The 23237-nt window shown below is 42.1% G+C and overlaps 1 protein-coding gene and 1 long non-coding RNA gene across 6 annotated transcripts in view; one reads left to right on the plus strand and one right to left on the minus strand.

Annotated features, from left to right (window-relative positions):
- The window catches only part of ATG5 (autophagy related 5), a 29948-nt gene extending 23352 nt beyond the window's left edge, over positions 1-6596 (minus strand). The window contains exons 1-3 of one of the 4 annotated variants that reach the window (XM_081186668.1): positions 6450-6596; positions 4594-4756; positions 3560-3687 (exon numbers count right to left, since the gene is read on the minus strand). In XM_081186668.1, the coding sequence (XP_081042794.1) occupies positions 3560-3687; positions 4594-4701 (236 nt within the window). In that variant the 5' untranslated portion in view covers positions 4702-4756; positions 6450-6596. Of the gene's footprint in view, positions 1-3559; positions 3688-4593; positions 4757-5648; positions 6063-6135; positions 6159-6186; positions 6394-6449 lie in introns of those variants that run through there. The other 3 variants (XM_081186670.1, XM_081186671.1, XM_081186669.1) reach the window with 3 other exon arrangements.
- A 304-nt stretch (positions 6597-6900) lies between these two features.
- LOC308583043 lies at positions 6901-15459 on the plus strand. Of its 2 annotated transcripts, none has more exons than XR_014006020.1 (3): positions 6901-7042; positions 7561-7655; positions 15255-15459. It is a non-coding gene; the product is annotated as an uncharacterized lncRNA (long non-coding RNA). The 2 variants fall into 2 exon arrangements; XR_014006021.1 differs by lacking the exon at positions 15255-15459 and adding an exon at positions 9185-10222.
- The last annotated feature ends 7778 nt before the right edge of the window (positions 15460-23237 follow it).

Consider the following 23237-nt stretch of genomic DNA (forward strand, 5'->3'; position numbering starts at 1 on the left):
TACGAACTTCATATAATCTTTCTAAACACTGTCAGACTCCACACATAGGCCATAAATAGAACCATGATTCTCTCACATAAGCCAGTTACAAGGGGTTAAAGTAAATGTCTAAAGTGGTGGCTGACAGTTAACTGCAACAAAATGCAGGTTAGAATTCAATTCCAAAGCTGGGTGTAAATATTAATTTTACTGCATAAGTTCCCTTTAATGACTGCAGGCTAGCAAAACAGTTCATAGTTTTTACTTGTTTTATTATCTATGAATGGAAGGACAGGACAAGCCAAGATATGTGCGAAGCTGCAATATGTAGTTACTTAGCACCATCTGCTGGTTAGGTAAGCATTATGCAGTAACCTTTAAGTAAACTGCTGAGGCCACTAGATACAGAAATTTGTAATACCCATGATTACTACTAGTTGCTCTTTCATCACAGTGTTAAAAAAAAAAATCTATTAGAGCCCTCTTTTCAGAGCCTGGGAAGTAGCATGTCACCTTGGTTGAAATCCTATATCTAATTATCTATAAGCCACACTGAATTCAATAGGAATTACCTTGAGTGGGCATGCATACGTTAGAGAATCTCGCTGTACATATTTTCAAATTCCAGAAAAGTAGCAGCATTAATTGAAGTTAGCAAAACAACCTCCAAGCAAACCCTCTTTCAGCTTCTCAAAGAATAACTGATTTTGTACAGCTTATAGTAAAAATGCCACAATATATGTTAGTCTTTCAAAACATGTTACAAGACCTTTGTGGTTTTTAAACACTGGGATTTTAATTCCCATGTCTTCGGGATACTGAAATTAACACAATTAACAACATTCCTGGCTTTAAATATTGCAGATAAGCCCTTAAGACCTATAACCACACCATTAATTTTAGAGCTAATGAGAAAGGATATCACTCTCCATTTCATATGTTTTATCTAGGGACTCAGCTAGACTGGTAAAGAAAAAGTGATTTATATGCGTTATAACATTGTGCCACCAGATGGCGACATGGAGTCCCATTTTTATCTACCTGTTTTCCCTGTTTAAATCTACAATGCTTTAAACTGAAACACTTCTTTGATGTGGGTGGTTCATTACCCATAGGAATAAATGGCACAGCCTAGGAACACTGTTGCAAACAAAGCCAAACCTGCTCCTCCTTTCCACACCCTCTCAGATACTAAATGGCCCTCACAGACCATGTGTTTTATTTTGAAAACTGGGCTTTGGGGAAAATGGTTAAATTGTTTTTATTTTGTACAAGACATATAAAAAAACTATTACAGGATCACTGAGCCATCAGTTTTTAATTTTAGCCTTCAAGCCATATGTAGGTGGCTGAGACATGGGGAAGGAAGGATAAAGATAAATAAGCCATATCATTGTTATAAGTTTGCAGGCACTTCATGATACTAAATGTAAAATGGAACACTGAAGAGGGTCTTTTAGCTTTTAAAGAATGTGCTTTATGAGCCAGATATGCTAAACTAGAATTTGAGCCAAGAGGAAGAAAAATGTAATAAACTTTCTCCCTGAGGCAAAAGGAAGAGAGGGTGTCAAGCAACCACAAACTCTCCATGAGTTGCTGAGAATAACAGTTTGTTATGGAAGATGTTTAAGCTTGATTTCCTCAACCACGGAAGTTCCTAATGCAAAAATAAAAATAGGCATCTCTAATATGCATGTGGTGTGCAGTTGCAGAACATCTGCTTGAGGATTCAAAAACTCGAAAAGTGATACAACTAAATACACTATCATAATTAATTTTAAAATTTTCCAACTTTTTTATACAAAAACCAATTTGTGGACAAATATTAATTTAAGAACATCAGCTTGAATGCTATGTCATTGCTTTGTAAATACCATGTATGATCAAACTTAAAAGAATTCAAATATCACAGAACTATTGGGGGAAGTTTTGAATTCGAATTATCAAGAGCTATTAACACGCTTGTAGGTTAAGGCTATGTCCATTTTAAAGAGAAACCAATCAATGATTATTTTCAAGTACTGTATTTTGGTTAGCAGAATTCTGATGTTTAAACTTATGGTCATGATTTTAGAAGATATCACTAACTAACAACCACATATTCATGAAAGTAACACAATGAACCTCACTCAAAAGCCTGGGCACATTGGAACCCATTATGTGCACTAACTATTATCAGTATCTTCTAGTTTAAAAATCCTAATTAGGGCCAACAAATTGTATTGCTTATTTATAATTGATGTCACTGTATGAAGGCCTCAAATGTAATTAAGGTGGGTAACAGATCTCTACTTCAGAAGAATGTAAATTGGGGTGGGATGTACCAAGCTGCTTGGGACTATGCAAGCATTTGTGTAACTAAGACAGTTTCGAATCTTAGTATGCAGGAACCCTTGACTTTGCAGTTAACATCTCCACCAACACTTAACTTAACCGTAATTATTGTATTGTATTATTGAAACCTAATAAGGGCTGCTGAAGATGGACTTGTCTAGATCTAACTTTCTGTTAATAGTGACTATACAGTCGTACCTTGGATCCCGAACACCTTGCGAGTCTAACGTTTTGGCTCCCGAATGCCGCAAACCCGGAAGTGAGTGTTCCAGTTTCCAAATGTTCTTTGGAAACCGAATGTCCGACACAGCTTACACAACTTCCGATTGACTGCAGGAGCTTCCTGCAGTCAATTGGAAGCCGAGTCTAGGTTTCCGAACATTTTGGAAGTCGAACGAACTTCCGGAACAGATTCTATTCGACTTCTGAGGTACCACTGAACATTACTTGCAACTATACGTTGTTTGCAACAGTTCTAACAAACAGACTTAAATACATTATCAGTCCTTTCCAGGCTGTGCAGACATATAGCGGACAGAAGCTGTTGCCTCTTTAGTATTGTAAACTGCTGTGTATTCTTATGCTGTATGTTCACTGTATACCCTGGGATTTCTGTAAAGTGGAGTGCCATTAGAAAAACCAATAAAGCTTTTAAAATATATATATATATAAAATAAAATTGGGGTGAGGATGGAACACAGCATGCAATTCAACTGTTAATACCAACACTTATGCCCAATTAAGGCAGGTCCATGAAATGTGAGCTCCAAAGGTGGCATGGAGCTTTTAATCCTCATAGTTCACTCCTGATTTCAGCAGTGAGCGAATTATGTCTGCACAAGGCCATAGCAGCTCTACACCTGTAAACTTCAAGTTGATTTAATGGAAAGGAGAACCCTAGTTCTCAAGCTTATGCAATTCTCCGAGACCATGTTTCATGTTGGACACATCTGAAACTAAGAGATCATCATTTTTGTACTTGCAGAGACAGAATGGCTCACAATTGGAACTCTGTGCATGCACTGAGAAAGCAAGAGGGAAAGCACTTTAATCCTAATTGTGCAAAATAGAATGTTATTTGGTATATTGACGTCACTGAGGAATTAATATCTTTTTTTAAAAGGTTGCCCACAATCTTAGATTTTGATAGGGCAACTTCAATTTGATTAGGCTTCCCAAGAACAATATGCAGTCAGGAAATATAGATGCTAACACTCTAAAATTCTCAAAAAGTTTAATAACTTACCATTTTAGTGGTGTGCCTTCATATTCGAACCATATTTCTACAATATCCTCTTGTCTCATAACCTTCTGAAAATGTTTTTTCACTTTGTCCGTTACCAGTGTCAAGTAACTTATTCTGGGTAAAAGCAGCTGAAAGGAAAGGTAAACAGCACATCTTTATGAAAAGAATCACATGTAAAAGTTACATTAAAAATATTACTTGCTTTTCAGTCACATGAGCAGTACTTATAACATAAATAGTACTGGGCTGTTGATATGCAAGTTATGTTCTACTAAGTTCAAAGGGACTTTTATTCAAGTAAGTGTGCTAAGGACTGCAGTTTGAAAAGTGGTCAAGGTATATTCCGCAAAACACTGCTTCTTCGCAAGTTCCATTTAAATAAGGCTTCAGAGAGAATCTTGGGTCTCATAGAGAAATGATCTTTTAGCATAATAAACATATTCCTCATATGGACAAATGGGACTGTGCCCAAACAGGAGAAAACTACTTGCAATGACAATTAACCCTCAAGAAAATTAAAGCACACTGTGCTTAAAGAGTGAAGTTTCTTCTAAACAGAATGCTTAGGACTTTGTTTTCCTACTGAGTATTTGGAAGTCTTAGGGGAAATATTTCACCCTTGTTTTTTCAGGCTGCTGCTATTTCTTGGGAACAGAAGTTGAATCAATCTCATGTAGCAGCAGCAGATTATGGCATAGCAGCATCTAGGCTAGAATTCCTCAAACACATGGAAAAGCAATGTTTTTTAATGGGCACTAAGGCTGTAAATTTCAAATGTTAAGATTTCCAAAACGTCCAAATAATTTTACAAAGTTAATAACAGCATGGAAATTCATCCAGTCACAAAGGATTTTCTGTAATGGAAAAGCTGGAAGAAGCTCCCTTAACAGTTCTTTGTTTAACAAGCATTATCTCCTCTTTCTTTCTATCATTTTTTCCAGCATCAAGAAGATGATGAAACACAGTATGTTCCTCAAGTATAGTCGAATACTAAACATCAAAATGATGGTTCTACATGTGTTTATAATACTTACATAGTAAGGTTCAGCTTCCCTTTCGGTAATCTCGTCCTGATATAGGGTAAAACAAGTTGGTATTCGCCCAAACCAAACATCTCTAAGTACATCTTTGTCATCTGTCATTCTTCCAAGAAGTACAGAAGCACATGTAGGCTAAATTATTCCCCCAGAAAAACCACTACAAAATATAAAAATAGTCAGCTTTTAGATGCACATGAATCATATTATCCCTTTAGTGTACTTCCACAACACATGATAACAAAGGCATTTCTTCTTTTAATCTACAGAGAAATGTTTCAACTTTGCTCTTGCACATTAGTTTTAATATCTCTACCAATTTACCTAAGACATATCTCTAATGCCATAATTCAATTCCTAGAAATTGGTGAGACATGTCTATTCTCCAAAACTCTGGCAAATAGGTCGATTTTAATGAAACATATATTCACTGCAATTTCACATCTTACATGAATGCCGTATCTCAGCGACTTGCTAACTTAATTACAGTTTAGCTCTAAAACAGGCTTCCTCAACCTCGGCCCTCAAGATATTTTGAGACTACAATTCCCAGCATCCTAGACCACTGGTCCTGCTAGCTAGGGATCATGGGAGTTGTAGGCCAAAAACATCTGGAGGGCCGAGGTTGAGGAAGCCTGCTCTAAAACATTATCGTTTGTGACATCTGTTTGATTGCTGTAATGTACTGTATGTGGGACTGTCTTTAACTACTCACAAAACAGTTAGCAGCCTAGCAGCTGTATTTTGAATTAACTAGGGCCAGTTACTGAGAAGAAACCTCTCTGATAGTGAGTAGCAAACAGGGAGAGTGTCTTCTTAGTGGTGACATCCGGTTCACATAATTACTTTCCAAGGCTCACCTGACAAATACACTGCTGTCCTTTTGGCACCAGGCAGAAACTTTTTTTTAATCCTGCTAAGTTTTTAGATTTACAGTATTTTAACAGTTGCTTTTATCACCATTTGATTATTTTCTATTTTAGTATTATGCATGGGAAACACAGAAGAGCAGAATACAAATTCTTTAATAAACAAAGCTGACGGCTTCTTACAGATATCCTTCCCCAAAACAATGCCTCAGATACGGCCAATTCAACATCCTCTGCAGTGGGGACAGACAAAATAGTGGCTTGTGCTTCTTCTGTACACCTTGGTATGCCTAAAGGTTTTATTGCCTCGCTGATTTCATGTTCCTGATGTATTTACAGAACAAAGAGACAGAGTCTGAACATTGGTCCTCCTAGTTCAGTACTGTACATGCTGATTGTACAGACTTCTCTGGGGGTTCCAGACAGAGGAGTCCTACCTGGGGACTCGACCTGCAACCTTCCGCATACAAACCTTGTGGCACAACGATGAATATGCCCCTTGCCCTGCTGGATCAGGCTAGCGGCCCACCTCGCCCAGCACCCCTTTCTCACAGAGGGATCAAGCAAATGCCTATCGGAAACTCGTAAGTAGGACCTGAGGGGGGAGACAGCCCTTTCCGCGCTGTAACGAATATATATGGTTTCTGGTGGTGAATCCTCCCAAGCCTACCCTCAGCGCTATCGGGTGCCTTGAGAAGACTCTACATACACCCAGGCTCACGTGTGTACGTGTGAAGAGGTTTACGAGGCGTGTGGAGGAATAAATCTGTGCCCCAGATGATGTCCCCTCTCCTCCACCCCCCTCAGGCAGAGGAAGGGGTCACAAGGGCGGGGCGGCAGCCTCTCCTGCCCCGTCCAGTCTCCGCTCCCGCGTCGTATCACCCAACAAACAAGCTTCCCCACCAGCCAACTCCTTTCTACGTCGTCGCCGCCCCCTCCTCCCTCCTCCCTGATGGGGGAGGGGACAACGGAAGATGCCGTTACCTGGCAGTTTGTTTCTTTCCTTGGCCGGGCCACCCCCTGAGTGCGAAGCTCGCTCGAGCACAAGTCAACACTGCGCAGGCTCGGCTCCGCCCACTGAGCCGGCCTCCTCCTCCTCCTCCTGCTGCCCCCCCTCCAAAGTGCTCCGCTCGCGCTAAAGCCGGGGCTCACGAGGCTCAGGCACCGCCCACTCCGTCTTCTCTGCTCTACTCCCTCCGCCTTTCTCTCTTGGTCTTTCTGCGACGAGAGGAAGGGAGGGCGGAAGAACGCAAAGTTTCAGGGCAGCCCGACGCTCTCGCCTATTTCAGCTGCTTGGCGAACCGGAAGTGACGACAGCCAACGGCTCCTCTCTTGAGGCTTCGGCAAATGGCGTCACGCAAAGGCGCGCGTCGGATGGGCCGCTTGCTTTTGCCGAGTTCTCCCTGCAGGGGGCGGTAGATTCCAAGAGAGTGAAGGACTCCGCATTGCCAACGAGATGGCGGCTATTATGAAGAACCGCAGTTTAGCATAAATACAGGGTTGCTTCTGCTAGGCCTTGCTTCTAGTGTTGGCGCCAACTCCAAACTCTCCACAGCCTGTGTAACTTTAACACAAAGGTGGGCAACCGTGTGTATTGAGAGCCACATGCACTGAAGGTGATCTGTAGTGGGCAATTGATGATGCGCTGGTGATGGGCATACAGGTGAAAAGTGTTTTTCAAGGGAGAAATCCTTAAACTTCTGCACACAATCATAAAGTCATGGGATTGTAGAATTGGAAGGGACCAATCTCAGCTCTTTATTATTTAGCCATTCTTAAACTGGCCCAATAGATTCTGTGCAAGGTTTCAGTAAGTTCAAACAAATAGTGTTCATTCGTATAAAAATAATTGCCTTCCTGCCACAGCCAAAACAACCCCCCCTTCTTGCCTACATTGGGAGTGTTAAATATCTACTTGTTGAGCACAAGCCAGTTGAGTAGGAATACTTTACTTCAATGGATAAAATTAGTTGACACAGCCAGATTCTCTTATTTAATTTAGATTTTTCATTGTCATTATTTTTTATTGACTTCTATACCATGCCAGGCTAACAGTTGTATTAGTATTGTTTGAAAGCATAATTCATGTCGACAGATACTGCAAAGCTTGGAGAGCCAATCTAATAGATCTTCTGAGGAGATAAAAAGACCATTGGAAGAATGTCACCTCCAGCATTTTTGCAGCAACAAGTATGTACTTTTACCCATATGTGATTCCAATAGAAGGATATTTGCATTGCTTTGAACATGCCAGATATAATTATAAACTCAAGGTGAGGTTCTGTGAAGCTTGGGTGGAACTAAATTCATTTGAAAACTGGACAGACTGGTTCCAAATACAATAAATGAGGCATAAGCTCATTTATACTATAGCAGGTAGGCCGAGTAAATAAAAGGGAGGCATCTAAAAGATGGGAATGCACTGAAAATAACAGTATGCCACAGCAGAGACCAGAAGTTGCTTTAGATCTTCAAACTGAAGATTAGGTAGGATTGCAGCATAGAAGTCAATGTCAAAATGAGGCTGGAAATAACCCATTAGTCTATGTATCCAATGTGTCTATACTGTATCTGTGGACAGCAGCAACATGAAAATAAGGGCTAGGTACTCTGGCTTGGATCCTACAAAAAGTTCAGTGATAATTTTACATTCCTTCTCCCCAAAGAGGCTGTCTGGCAGGTTGGGTGGGTGGGTGGGTTTCCTGACTTTGCAGAGAGACTTTTCACATAGCTTCAACAGGGAGGATGTGACAAGAAACTTTAATTCCATGAGGAAAATTAAGTTATCTTGAAATGAATGGGTATTGTGACAAGCGCTTGTACAAATTGAACCTTGAGGCAGGCCTATTTTGTATGGCACAATGCTGCAAATCATAGTTGCAAAGTCCTATGTTCCACCAAAAGAGTGGGCCACCTATCCATCAGCGCCCAGCTACCACACTCTTCCACCCTCATGCTAAATCAGCCTCTACAATGCACAACACTGCTTATTAGAAGCAGAGATGAGATGCAGTGTAGAAAGGTGCTTGAAGAGGAAACAGCTATAAATGGCTCCAGCATTGGTGCTCAGGTATATTCGAGGTTCAGGTCAAGATGCCCTTGAGCTACACTCCAACTAGGGCTTGGTCCCAGAGAACTTACTCTCAGTGCTGAGGTTCAGGTCCTAGGTAGCATGTGATTAGAAAGAAAATAGTGTATTTGATCAGGCACAGATTTCTCTCACCAGTGTGTCATCACACCAAGTCACCACACAAATGGGATGAGATGAAAGGCTCTCAGGTCATGGCTGTGGCTTCCAAAGAAGTCCCATGGCTCCTCATTTTAGAACTTAAGTGTTCCATTTAATAATTGAAGGAAAATCAATTGTGCATATAGATTAGCTATTTGGAGAGAAGGGTAAGAAAAAGAGAGTGCAGAGAAAGGGCCAAGCAGGGGGGAAGAGGGAGAGAGAGTGCCAAAGTGTTGGTACGGGGGGATCATTCAGTTTGTAGCTTGAATGTTAATTCTTTAAGTGCTAAAGTCCAATACTTGAAAGCCACGAGAGAGGTGGGTGGAAGTGCTGCTTAGCAACCAGTCAGAGAGGTGTGATGTTTGATGAGTTATCATATGCCCTAATTGGTTGTGTAGATCTGTATGTTTGCTTGAATGCCTCCCTGATATGTACAAGGCCTGAAGTAAGTAAGACAAAATCTTTCTGTTTCTTTCTCCTCAAATTATAGCCTCTATGAGTATGCAGAACACATATTCCTCACCACTGAGCTAATAACACATAGAGTCATATTTTGAAGACAGAACCAATCTAGATTAAAGTGTTCCACACCTCTTTGCTAAATCTCGCCAAATCAAAATTAAAGAGCAAAGCAAATAAACAAAGCAAACTTTGCCACAGCTGACAAGGAGGGCAGCAGCCTGCAAGAGCCCCAAACAGGCCGGAGCCTGTGGCAGTTGGTGACGGGCAGCAGCATGTCAGAAAACAGGTGCAGGATTAGCACCTGGTATGGGTGTGCTAAGGCTGACACCAGTCACCAGAGCATCTCGTTTGGTCTTTTTAAATTAGTGTTCAGTCATGCTACAGCAGACTCAGCAAAGCCATGGTTGAGCCAGCACCACCCGGCACTTCACTTAGCATGTTATCCAGCACAACATGAGGAAAGGGGCTCATCCCGAATGACTGTCAGTGAATACCAGGTAATTTAAGCTTGTGCAATTAAAGTGGGTTAAACTGTTCTGTCGCCCTGGCGCATCAAATCTACTTTTTAAAAAGAAGCACATTTTATGCAGTTAGGAAAGTGTCAATTGACAAGGGGGGGTATAAACACCTAGCAAGCAATTCAGGACAAATGCTCATTATTGTAGAACCACTCCGTAAACCAGAACAAATGCTTAGTAAAAAAAAAAAACCACAGAGATATAATCTAACATCTGTACAAGCATTCCACAAGCAAAACTGGATGAATGCTCAATAAATAGGTGGTTTGGGAGAGAACCTAAAAGGAAATTTTCCTTACTGTTGCCCATTAAACCTATGGTAGGAGGCAGGCAGGCACAGAGAGACCAGGTAGGCAGGGGAGGGGGAGAAAGCTGGGTGAGGCCATGCTGGCTCTAGGCAAGGGCGAACAAAGGCTAACCGACACCTGGGGTGGGGGAAACCGCCAGCTGCGCACACGTGCTGCTAAGTACAGCGCATGCGAGCGACACCGCGCATGTGTTGTACATAGCAGTTTTCTGCCGGCGCCACCCGAACACCGTATGGACAGTGGTGGTATCCTCTGCTCGTGGTGGCAGTGGGATCCTCTGACTATGGCTGTAGCGGTGACGGAGGGATCCCACTGCCAACCGTACAGTGCTCAGGCGGTGCTGGCAGCAAACCACTATGTACAGCGCGTGTGCAGCGTCGCTACGTACATCGCATGCGTGTGGGACCATGCATGCGTTGTATATAGCAGTTTGCCGCCAGCACTGCTCAAACGCCATACGGATGGTGGTGAGATCCTCTGCTTGCAGCTGCAGCCGTGAACAAAGGATCCTCTACGTGCGGCTGCAGCGGCACGATGGCTGCTTGTGCCACCATGCCTGGGGGCGGCGGAGCAAGCACCCCACGGGGTGCCTTCTTGTCACCCCCCAGACATGGCACCCGGGGCGCACCGTCCCCTGCCCCCCTTGCAACGCCACTGGCTCAAGGAGAAAGTGGGGCAGAAGCAGTGGCAGAGCTGCCATGGCAGAATGGGGGTTCCTGGATGACCCTTTGGGCAGCACATCCTTAAGCCTGGCAGCCCTCCTAGTCAACATATTCCCCCTTATTTCTCCAGAACTGCTAGAGATTTTATTATTCCATTTAAATAAATAAAAAGAATCTGGGCCACATAATGTCCTAACTGGGCAGCAAACAGCATTTCTAGAATCTGGGCAGAACTCAGTTAAAAGGACTGTATTGCAATTTTTCATAGGGTTTCAAAAGATCATTACAGTACTGAGCTCCCCCCACCCCCAACACTGTCTCTGGAGAACCATATCCATGAAAGTATAAACACAGAAAAAAAGTTATAGTTGTAATAACTTAAAACCTTTTATTGTATTGTATTTACTTTGGCTTAGAGAAACTAATTGTGGCTGGTGTATTATGCTGCATTTTTTATGCTAGAACGTTAGCTTTAATGATATGATTGTTTTATTGAGCTGTTTTTAAATGTTACCTGTTGCCTTTTATTGTCACATTTTATGGGAAGAATTGTATTCTTGAAAGGCAGTATAGATGTTTATTAAACAAATAAGTATCACAAAGATTGAAGCCACCTTTCGTGGCTTTTTGACTTAGCAATATTTCGAGAAAAGCCCTGCAATTGCAACGCCATCTTCATCAAAATTCAAACGTTCTGCAAATAAATACAAACTAAAAATAGTAAAAATATTGTTCAGGGTTTTTTATACCCCTAGTAACCTTGTACTAATTTGGATATTCACTATTGCATGAATTTAGGGACCAACCTCATTTTAGAAAAAGCAGGTACAGTGGTGCCTCGCAAGACGAAAAGAATCCGTTCTGTGATTCTCTTCGTCTAGCGGTTTTTTTCGTCTTGCGAAGCAAGCCCATTGACGGATTAACGGATTAGCGCTATTAGCGGCTTATCGGCTTATCGGATCAGCTGATAAGCGGCTTAGCGGCTTAGGAAAGGGGGGGAGGGGGAAAAACCCGCAGGAACTCGCAGACATTTTCGTCTTGCAAAGCAAGCCCATAGGAGATTCGTTTTGCGAAGCACCTCTTTCGTCTAGCGAGTTTTCCGTCTTGCGAGGCATTCGTCTTGCGGGGCACCACTGTAGCACTTTCTTCAGTATACTGATACAATGTTGCAGAAGTAGGGCCTTTCCAGATTGGGATTTTTGTGGCTTTTTTCTGTAATAATGTCTTGACACAATAATAGTGCAGTGGTGGAAGATTTATTTTGCAATGATAGTGTGTTGGTGGTACTTTTGTTTTTTCTGCAATGCTTCCACATTATTGCTGTCTGGAGTGGCTATAGTGCAGCAAAAGCAGGACAAAAATAAATCACCATTCGTTGTATAAAAGTTTCAGGATTTCAGAAGGAATCATAGAATTGTAGAGTTGGAAGGGACCCCAAGAGTCATCTAGTCCAAACCCCTGCAATGCAGGCATCCCTGCTAAAGCATCCATGACAGGTGGCCATTCATTTTGAAGTTATGGTATATGCACAGGTTGGAAATGGAGCAGTCTCAAAACATTTCCAGGCACAAAAGGTAGCGAAAGTAGGATTATGTGTGGCAGCTGCAATACCAACATGAGCACAATGAATCATGAATGCCCATTAGAAAGGCCCTTCCAGATTTCCTATCTTAAAATATTACACTGTTGCAACCATACCTTGTCACCACCAGGTGTCAGGGTGTTTCTGTCACTTCCACATGTCCTCCCACATTGTAAAAACTAGTTGACCAAGTTCTATGACTATTAAAAATAAATGTTACTGTGTTCAGTCAAACAGTTCTTTGGTATGTAAAAACATATTCATATTAAATAACTTCCGCTTTGTATTTCCCTCCCTATTTCTCCTCCATCAAAGGCTCAGTGCTGTAGAATAATGGCCCCCACTTGTTTAGACATTCAAGAGTAACACAAAGTATCATGTTCAGATCAGTGTGGGGAACCAGATGTTGTTGTTTCAATTTATTATCCACCCTTCACCCAGAGCAGATTACAACAATTTAAAATTCAATATCATGTGGGATTACATCTGCCACCATGCCTGACAATTAACCATGCTGGCCGGGACTGATGGGACCTGAAGTCTACCAGTATTCGGAGAGTCACAGGATCTGCATGCTTAGTATAGATAAATCCACAATTTCTTTGTTGGTGGGAATGAGAATAAAAGTACTAGCCCATGTCTGATTCAGTCTGAAACTGCTAGTGAAAATTTACTATAGATACTCCAGCAAGGTTGCAAACCTGAACACATTTACAGTGGTACCTCGGGTTACATACGCTTCAGGTTACATACGCTTCAGGTTACAGATTCAGCTAACCCAGAAATAGTGCTTCAGGTTAAGAACATTGCTTCAGGATGAGAAAAGAAATTGTGCTCCGGCAGCGCGGCAGCAGCAGGAGGCCCCATTAGCTAAAGTGGTGCTTCAGGTTAAGAACAGTTTCAGGTTAAGTACGGACCTCCAGAACAAATTAAGTACTTAACCCGAGGTACCACTGTACTAGAATGTAAGTCCTGTTGAATGCATTGGGACACTTTAGCAATCATACGTAGTATTGCTCTCTTTAAGTTTAATGACCATGGTCACTTCCAGATGACCTGTTTATTTAACATCCATTCCAATGATAGTGAGGAAATTGTGACATCAGCTGTTACTGAGCATTCATTCTGAGGGATACACAGCCTTGTGTCAAACTATGGCCCCACAATTTCCAGTGCATTTTTTTGTCACCAATAATGGACAGCATGGCCGGGCAGTGGCATTAACGTGACCTTCTGACTTATTGGGAAGGAGAGGAATGAGGTGGTAGAGAGATTGGCATGGTGCAAATGTACTGACAGAGCCAGCCTGGTGCTCCTGTTGGTGTGTTTGCACCACACTGACCTCCCCACTGCCTTCCTGGTTAGCAGTGACTCAATTGTCAGGAGGTCAAGGGAGTACTGTTGACTAGCTATCAGCTACTGCCTGTCGCTTTCCTTACTGCAAAAGTATGCTGTTGTTTTAATGTTTTAAAACAGTTTGGAAACACCCAATAATAATACTTTGAAAAAACACAGAGATCTATCTTCAAAGAAGTTTCATGTTGCTGTTTTTATTATAAACTATGTTTTAAACTCATGTTTGAGTTACTTATTAAATGATTTAGTGATGAAAGTCTAACTCCAAGTGTATAGAAAGGGGAAAGAGAGAGCCTTGTAAACATGACTGGATCTTAAAAAGTGGTTGCAACTTAAAACACCCACCACTAAAAGCAAGCTCTTTGGGCAAGTTACATTCTCCCAAACCAATGATTTTAGGAGGGGTGTTAGTTTTTCTGGAACTATTTCAAAATACGTTGCTTGGGAAATGTATTCTGTATTTTCGTTTTCTGCCAAGCAGTTTCCTAGGATGAAAGAATGGTCTTTTCAGATGGCAAGGTTGATGGGCCAGTCCTTGCATGCAGCAAGGTTTGTTTTCCAGTAGAGGGAGGAACACGCAGCAAGTTCTTTTCCCTGTACCTGGGCATCTCTACTTGGGTGAAGAATCAGCACACTGGGATAGGTGTGAACAGTTAGCTCTCGATGGAGGTTGTTCCTAGGAACCCTTCCCTAGGCTCTACCGCCAAGTGAATCTTATAAAGCAAAATGCATACAGTGGTACCTCAGGTTAAGTACTTAATTCGTTCTGGAGGTCTGTTCTTAACCTGAAACTGTTCTTAACCTGAGGTACCACTTTAGCTAATGGGGCTCCCGCTGCTGTCGCGCCGTCGTGCGATTTCTGTTCTCATCCTGAAGCAAAGTTCTTAACCCGAGGTACTATTTCTGGGTTAGCAGAGTCTGTAACCTGAAGCGTCTGTAACCCGAGGTACCACTGTACTTAGATAAGCTCACAGGCACAGTTTCCAGCTTTAAAAAAATGAGGAGCTTCTGTTGTGCTTCTGTTGAGAGTCATTTCACATTATGACACAGTTGCAAAAACGTTGCAGTGTTGTTGCTTAAGTGCTGCATTTTCTATGAGTTAGGAAGGAATGTTAATACTGTGTCAATTATTTGAAACTGGAACTGATCCTACATGTCCATGCTTTTTAAAAGTAAGAAACAAACAAATCATTGCTGCAGTTGTGGGAAACATCCTTACTAATGATATTATGTTTCATCTTTGATCCCACATATTTTTAATTGCATTGAAAACACTACTGAACTAGCTGCACAAGAGGACATTAAGTTAGTAAACAACTTAATGATTTGGAGCAGTCGGGACTTGCAGTTTCTGGTTAAGAGCAACTACTACTACTCCAAACAGTTGCTAGAGATTTGGCAGATACACGGTTGCAAGCTACCCTGTTTTCAAAGTTTGTGTGGGCTTTGCTGGGGCTCTGATGCCTGCAGTGATAGTGGGGGGGGGGATGGAACTGCTTGTTAGTGCAGTGGCCTTTGGGTACTCCTGATCAGTGTAGCAGTTTTGTGTCATACTCTTACACTGCAGTCCTTTACATGCCTACTCAGAAGTAGGTACCATTAAGTTTAAAGCAATTCATGCCCAGGTAAGTGTGTCTGAATTACAGTTTTGTTTTGTTTTACACATTCTCAGAAATATGCTATACAGAGCAATCTCATACTTACCAACTCAGAAGTCCCAGCAAGTGAAATGCAGTTTACTCCCAAATGGATGGATCTGTCAATTTCAGTTCTCTCGGTTTCTTCTTTTTCCAATCTTCAATTCAGCCCTCCATATTTCTGCAGCAATTTTCATTAAAAAAAATTCTTCAAGAAAATACAGCAGCATTTGTGCACATTTCTCCTAATAAACACCTTTTTGTGTTCAGGTTTTACATTTATGCAAGCAATTCTCCCTACTGCAATGCACTTTTGTATGATATTTCCAGTAATGTGTTCACTTTAATAGCCTTTCCCAATATATTCATTTTTGTAAACAGTGTTTGGTTGGAGAATGCCATTGCAAAATTGAATAATTATGAATTTCAAAGGATCGCTGTGGTTTGGTTCACATATTGGTTCCAAAAAATGTATTACAGTGGTACCTAGGGTTACATACGCTTCAGGTTACAGACTCTGCTAACCCAGAAATAGTACCTCAGGTTAAGAACTTTGCTTCAGGATGAGAACAGAAATCGTGCTCTGGCAGCGCGGCGGGAGCAGGAGGCCCCATTAGCTAAAGTGGTGCTTCAGGTTAAGAACAGTTTCAGGTTAAGTACAGACCTCCAGAACGAATTAAGTACTTAACCTGAGGTACCACTGTATTTAGATTCATATATATATATATATATATATATATATGCAGGTTTTGGTGTTTTCGGGTATCTTCCCGTGTAAGAGTTGGGGTGTCTAGGCGACGTTTCGACGAGGTCTCACTCGTCATCTTCAGGCTGGTGCTTTCGGCTTCTTGTTACTAGAACAGAGCAGGATCTCAGTGTTTGAGTTCCTATAAATACTGTGGAGGGGGTGTGGTGTATAGCCTCCAACGTTCTGGGCAGAGAGGAAGTTCCCAGGTTATTGTGCCTTTTCTTCTTTTGTTCATTAATTACTTGAGGGACACCTAATGACCCTCCTAAGTGGTACTCAGAATATCACTCAAGAAATCACTCAAGATATCCCTCAAGTAATTAATGAACAAAAGAAGAAAAGGCACAATAACCTGGGAACTTCCTCTCTGCCCAGAACGTTGGAGGCTATACACCACACCCCCTCAACAGTATTTATAGGAACTCAAACACTGAGATCCTGCTCTGTTCTAGTAACATGAAGCCGAAAGCACCAGCCTGCAGATGACGAGTGAGACCTCGTCGAAACGTCGCCTAGACACCCCAACTCTTACACGGGAAGACACCCGAAGACACCAAAACCTGCATTCCTGTACCCGTGAAAATCTACGAAAGCATATATATATATATATATATATATTCATTTTCACAGCAAAAAAAGTTTATTATATTGTAGCTTAAACTAAATGTTGATGAAATCCTCATATCTTCACAATTATTAAAGGTGCCAGAGCCCTGCCCTCTTTTTCATCTGGCTATCCTATTCAGTATCCACACATATACCCCAAAATTGTAACTCTGTGTATTTTAGATGGTCTACACCTACCTACACCATGCTGGCCACATGACCCGGAAGCTGTACGCCAGCTCCCTCGGCCAATAAAGCGAGATGAGCACTGCATCCCCAGAGTCGGCCATGACTGGACCTAATGGTCAGGGGTCCCTTTACCTTTACCTGTATATATTGGTTCAAATCATTTTGCATGTAGCATTCATGTATTTTCACACATTTCCCCCCTCATTTAATATGAATTTGCTGACTTTTGATAGGTCTCCATTGCAAAATATTGATGATGATTGGCTTGCCCTAAAGAACCCCATTTATTGTTGCCATACCTTGAGTCGCTAAAATCGTAACGTATGGATGAATGTGCCGGTTTGCCTTTTCAGATCAGAATCATTGGTTTCTTGTCCAAATGACTGTCTCTTTTAAGTGCTTATGCAGCCACTGTGAATTCCACTTGGTAATATATGCACAGATCCAGTCACTCCCAAAGGCACCTTGCCGGCTTGCAGGCAGAGAGTGAGATGGGTGAAGGGACAGAAAGGGTTGGGTGAGCAGGTGGGGGAATGGAATGAGGAGCACAACAGGTGCAAACTCACCCACTGCGTTGAAGCATTTAAAAGGACAAGTCAGGATCTCGTGAGGGCCTGGCAACCTCCCCCTGATGCAATCCTAATTACATAGATCCACACATATATTTATACTCTTGCTGATAAACTATAACAGAGCGCTTTCATTTTAAATGATTGATAATCTCAATATTCCCTGTTAAATTTGCTCCTATAAGTAAGTGGTACTGAACTCAGAGGGGTTTGCTTCTGAATCAATATGTTTATGCTTGTCTGTGATCCAGTTGCAATGCTAGTTGTGTCTATGCAGAAGCAAGTTCTATTGAATTCATGGGCCTTGCTCCCAGATAAGTGGGATTAGGATTGCAGCCTAAGCCTGTGTACACACTGTTCTTTTAAAGCACATTCAAAGCACATTTACTCCCTCAAAGAATTCTGGGTATTGTAGTTTACACCTCACTACAGACAGAGTTACAATTTACAATTTCCAGGAGCCCTTAACAAATGACGATGTGTTTTGAATGTGCTTTAAAAGTATAGTGGGTATACAGGGTAAGTCTATCATTTATTAATCCCTTAACATATGAATGTTATGGATAAGAGCAAGTATTTCTCACGTTTCACTGAAAAGTATCCCATGCTGCCCCAGCAGTGGTAACTTACTGCTCTAATTTCGGTAACATTTATATGGCCAGATGATTCCATAACAGTCTTCAGTCGAAGCTTGCTTCAGATACAGTAAAACCTGTTTTACTGCAATAGTAAAAACAAAAATTGCTAGTGTTTTTCAACTGACTTTCATTCAGCCACGCCTAACACCCTTTGGCCCAAAATATTTGCTGTGTTAGTATGCTTCTTCCCTTTCATTTAATTTTAATGCACTGGTAAAAAACAAAATATTCAATTGACCATCAGTCTGGTAGAAAGTGTGTACTGTATTTCAACATGTACTTAATATAGATCTTTCCTAATGACAACTTATTTCCTAATGACAGCAATGAAGAAATCACTATTAAATTGTATGTTGTTTTTCTTTAAACATTCCAGATTCAGTGGTGGTATGCTGTAAATCACCTGTCTTTGACAGATTTGCAACCCTTTTTCTCATAGCTCAATTATAGTTTTTATATGAAAGCATGTAGGAACATTGGAACATAATGAAGCAGCTGAGTTTCTGCTGACATATTTAGCTCAGGAGATTCATGTCTGAATCCATTTGTCTTACGGCTTTCCAGTTTGACAGATAGAAACTGTATTCACCTCTCTGAGTTAATCGATTGCAAGACATTGGAAAGAGGGACCATCTGCTAACTTCTGTGGCAGGGATGGGGAACCTCAGGCCTGGGGGGGGGAGGGGGAATCCAGCCCTCCACGCCTCTGTCTGCCCCTCAGGACTCTATCCAGGCTGAAAACCTTCTGAAGTACCAGCCCTGCTTTGCACCCTCCTTGAGAGAAGGAGAAATGTGAAGAAATAGATGCTGCTGATTAGGCAGCTGGGAGCTGCTGAAGTTGGCTTCTACTACAGCTATCCAGAGTCTTCTGTGCACATAATACTTGTTTACAGGTGGTGTGAACTGGGCTTAGAATGTCAAACCCACTCACTGTCTCTGAAGTCTGAGTCATAACATGAAGGTACAAGCAGCAAAGGACAGAATGGAGGCTTGTATCCAATAGTCATTAATTTTTTTACTTTTAATTGTTATTTTCCTGTTTATTATATTGTTAAATTGCTTTGATGGTGATGATGGAAAGATGCAGTTTCACAAACTGGGTAGGCAAATGAGTAGTAGACGGGAAGCAGAAGGGGTTCACATTTCCTGTTTTTCCACATCTTTTTCATGCCCCAAATAGTTTTTTTAAAAAAGATACTCCACCCACAACCTTTAAAGAATGACGTCACAATGTCTGCTTTTAGAAATCGCATGAGTATCTTGGTTTGATTCATTGAATGTTGCTCAACATACTTCATGCTTGAACTGATTCCTGAAGTCTCTGCTGATCCTATGTTGTTAACCCTGGGCTTCCTGTTCTGGCATATCAGAGTATGGAACGCAACAGTGGCTTTTCCCAGGAGTGACTTTCCTTTTAACCCTGACAGCCAGCACAGTCTGTACTTCAAGGTCTTCTTGTATGTAACTGCAGAAAAACATGAAGGAAATGGTATTATCCGATTCCAGGGTTTGTCATGGATGGTTAATTAGCCAAAATTTGGAACACCAATTGGCATCTTCCTAAATATTCTCACTCATAGAATTGTAGAGTTGGAAGGGACCTCGAGGGTCATCCAGTCTAACCCCTTGCAGTGCAGGAATCTCAACCAGATCACACACAGCAGGTGGCCAGCCACACATATTAAGTTGAACCCAACAACATTCATCATGTAACCCGCAAAATAGGCTCACAGTGCAATTCAGACAGGAAGTAACCCCCCCACACAAAAGTCTATATCAGTATGCTCTGTATTTATGTAGTGCATTTCAGAGGACATTATATGCATTACTACTTCTGTTTTTACACCAGCTCTGTGTGGTTGCCCAATACGATTATCCCCATGATATCGAAGGCAGGCTCAAGCTAAGCAAATAGAAACTTGACTAAGACTAGCTAGTGAGCTCATGACTCAGGTGAGGTTTGAACCACAGACTTCTCTGCTCACAGTTCACACCCTTATCCACTACAATCTACATCCACACTCTCTACAGAGACTGTCATAGATTCTAATGCATGGATTCAGGGCACATCTTGGATTTAATATTCAGCCAAGAAACGGGTCTTCCCCTGGATGTGGGTATTAATATCTTTTCCGTATGGTGGTCAGATCAATATGTGGTAAAAAGACAAATCACTATGAGCCACAGCCTGTGTTGACCTGATCTTCTCTCAGAGACTGATGGAATTACGTAGGTTTCTGAGATCTCTGGAGAAAGTGGTGCCAGATTCTGGAAGTATGTTGGAGGTGGAGGCTGCAGCTTTGGTTACGGCAACAGCGGTACTTGTGGTGGTGGCGGCTGCGGAGGCCACAGTGGCAAAGGCAGTGGTGGCAGTGAAGGTGGAGGAGGTGGGCAAAGGTGATGGGCAAAGGTGAGAGGGAGGGAGCTGAGCGGGTGGGGCTGTGTCTGTGAGATGGGACAGGACCGGGGGGGAGGGGGTAGCTTCTGTTGAAGTTGTGCCCTGATTTCCCTCACTCCAGTGTTGGGAGGTATGGCAGTCGCAGCAACTGCAGCATTTCTTCCTTGTTCCCTCTGCATTCTGAGGAATGTGGCTTAATAAAGCCATTATAAATTATGGTCAGTTTAGTTAGATGAAGATGCCGCAGCCTGGATACTGACTCATCTGTGGCAAGCTTGTGTGTGTGTGTGTGTGTGTGTGTGTGTGTGTGTGTGTCTGCTTAGATTGGTTTGACTTCAAAGCAACTGTCACAGCTTGTCTTGTCTTTTGTCCGCTCTTACCTGGACAGACTTCAAGCAGTGACAACCGAATAGTAAAAAATGTGCTTGAAGGTATGCGGACAATTTTATTTCTTTCATAAAATTTATATACCACTTGATTGTTTAAAAAAAAAACACCTCAAAGTGGTTTACAACAATATGAGTTGTTTCTTTGAGGCTAGGAAAGTAAGCCAGGAGATGATGGTCATCAGAACAACCTAAGAAGAGCCCTGCTGGACCAGGCTAAAGACCCATCCAGCCTTGCATCCTGTTTTCACATCCTTTGCTAGTAATGGCTGTCAGGGTCTTCTTAATGGTCTCCAATTTTAAAACATAAATTATCAGGCCCAGTTGGCAGCCCAGAAATAAACTTACATTCCCAATACTCGGGTGCTTTTTCTTTCCAAAACTGCAGATTCAGAGCAATACTATCTACTGTATTTGTGCAAGCACCCCTATGTACTCGTGCACCCTCCATAAAGTGTTATAAAGTGTGTAGGAAAGGGGCAAAGGAGTGGAGAATCTTGAGAGTTTTCTGCACTGTGAAGTAAGACAGGTTCTCATTTCCATTCTAAATGTCATTTTAAAAGTGCTACAAAGGAGGCACTAAGCTTGATTTCAGAATGTTATCTCAGACTCTGCCCAAGGTCTTTACAAAATCAACAAATTTTACAACAGATACTTGGATAACATTTTGTAAATAAGCAAGGCGCGTGAGAAGTCATTCCATCACAGGTTACTGACCCATAGCAATGAAGCCTATATTTAATGTTTTTTTTTATAAAGCCACACAGCACATTTTGAATTTCGCCTTTCATTATCTTTCTGAGAAGAAATTCAAATGTTGAATGCAGACAATCTTCCTGCATATCGTTTCAGTGAATTTACTGGGTGTGGAAAGTTACAAGGGAGCCTGGTAACCACATGAAACTCTTACTATTACGGCTATAAGCAACTAAATCCAGTATAATTGTACGAACATACTGGATTCCAAACATCAAAGTATGACTAATTGAAAGGAAAGATTAATTTGTTCATTTAATAGCTGTCTCTTACTTAATATTAAAAGATAAAACAGCTCTTTGTCACTGAGGCTCCTGGTTCGTACTTTATGACGGTGAATGCTTCTTAGATAATGTTTGAACTTAAAGCAAGTACAGAGATTGTATGTCTTTGAATCTCTCCTGACTGGCAACATTAAAAGACCTCAAGGACCGGCTCTTCCCATATAAACCCACCCCGGGCTCTGTGATCATCATCTGAGGCCCTTCTTCGTGTGCCTCCTTCACAAGAGGTCCGGAGGGTAGCAACACGAGAATGGGCCTTTTCTCTCCTCAGGGAGGTTCGTATGGTGCCTACATTACACATCTTTAGGCACCAGCTGAAAACGTTCCTCTTCAGCCAGGCCTTTGGTTGATTAATACTTTATGGCCTTTTGAATGTGTTTGTGGGAAGAGGGGTTATTGTTTTGTTTTGCTTTTGTTCTATTTATTTATGCTTTTATTCTGTGCTTTTATCTTGTGAACTGCCCTGAGATCTTCGAATGAGGGATGGTATGTCAATATAAGAAATAAAAATAAAAATATTTCGTCATATTTTGTCACTTTCCACTTCCTTATCTTATGTAGAGGAATAAGGAAACACGTACACAAATGCATACATAATAAACACAACCAAGCCTAGAGGTTGCAACAAGTGTTCCAGGTCTGTGCACAGTTTAAAGCAGGGTGCTGATCAGGCACTGGACAGGTCAGCTACTAAGCAGAGCAAATTGCTCAGACTCAGAAGCTGCCTTGAACGTTACAGGTTTATAGAGCAATGTAGGTTCCAGTTGGCATGTGGTGCCTCTCAGCTGACAGTCTTTGGGCTGGCACTGAAGCCCATGTGATTTGTTGTAGGCGTATTATGCTGGTGGTGTGGGGCAGGGAGCTCCATTGCAGCAGGTCTTATGCAGAATTGGGTGCTGAAGGTCCTTTGCTATGTCAGCACAGGTGGTTTTTAACACAACCCACAGATGATACCGACAAGGCTAAGGAACACTGGCTGGCTACAGCATTTGTGCTATACTTTCTGGTTTTTCTTGTGTGGGCAGAGCAATCCTAACCCTGCCCAGAGGATGATTGGAGAGGCAGAGCCACCACTGCATCTGAAGCCCTGCTAGCTTCTCCTGGTCAGGCTGGAAAGTGGAGTGGTTTTCTTGGAATGTTTTCCCCTCTGGGTGGTTGTCAGCTGCAGGCTGGTGCAGCAGAGGAGCCCGGCTTGGGCTCTTCACCTGACAAATGAGCCAGGAAAAAATCCAACAGATCCTGAGTTGGCCCTGCCCTGCCCCCACAGCGCTCTGATTTGGGCTGCTAGGCCAGCCACTGCCCATAGGAGGGCTACTGTCAAACCTTCCCACCTGCTTGGCTGGAGGTTAGCCCCTGCTGCAGTGCAGCCCCGCCCCCCAATCTGCATAACGCAGGAGCTGATGCTTCATCACACACAAACACACACACATTAACATTTGGAAGG

The sequence above is a fragment of the Podarcis bocagei genome (genome assembly GCF_964188305.1).
Source record: "Podarcis bocagei genome assembly, chromosome: 3".
In the NCBI taxonomy this organism is placed as follows: Eukaryota; Metazoa; Chordata; class Lepidosauria; order Squamata; family Lacertidae; genus Podarcis; species Podarcis bocagei.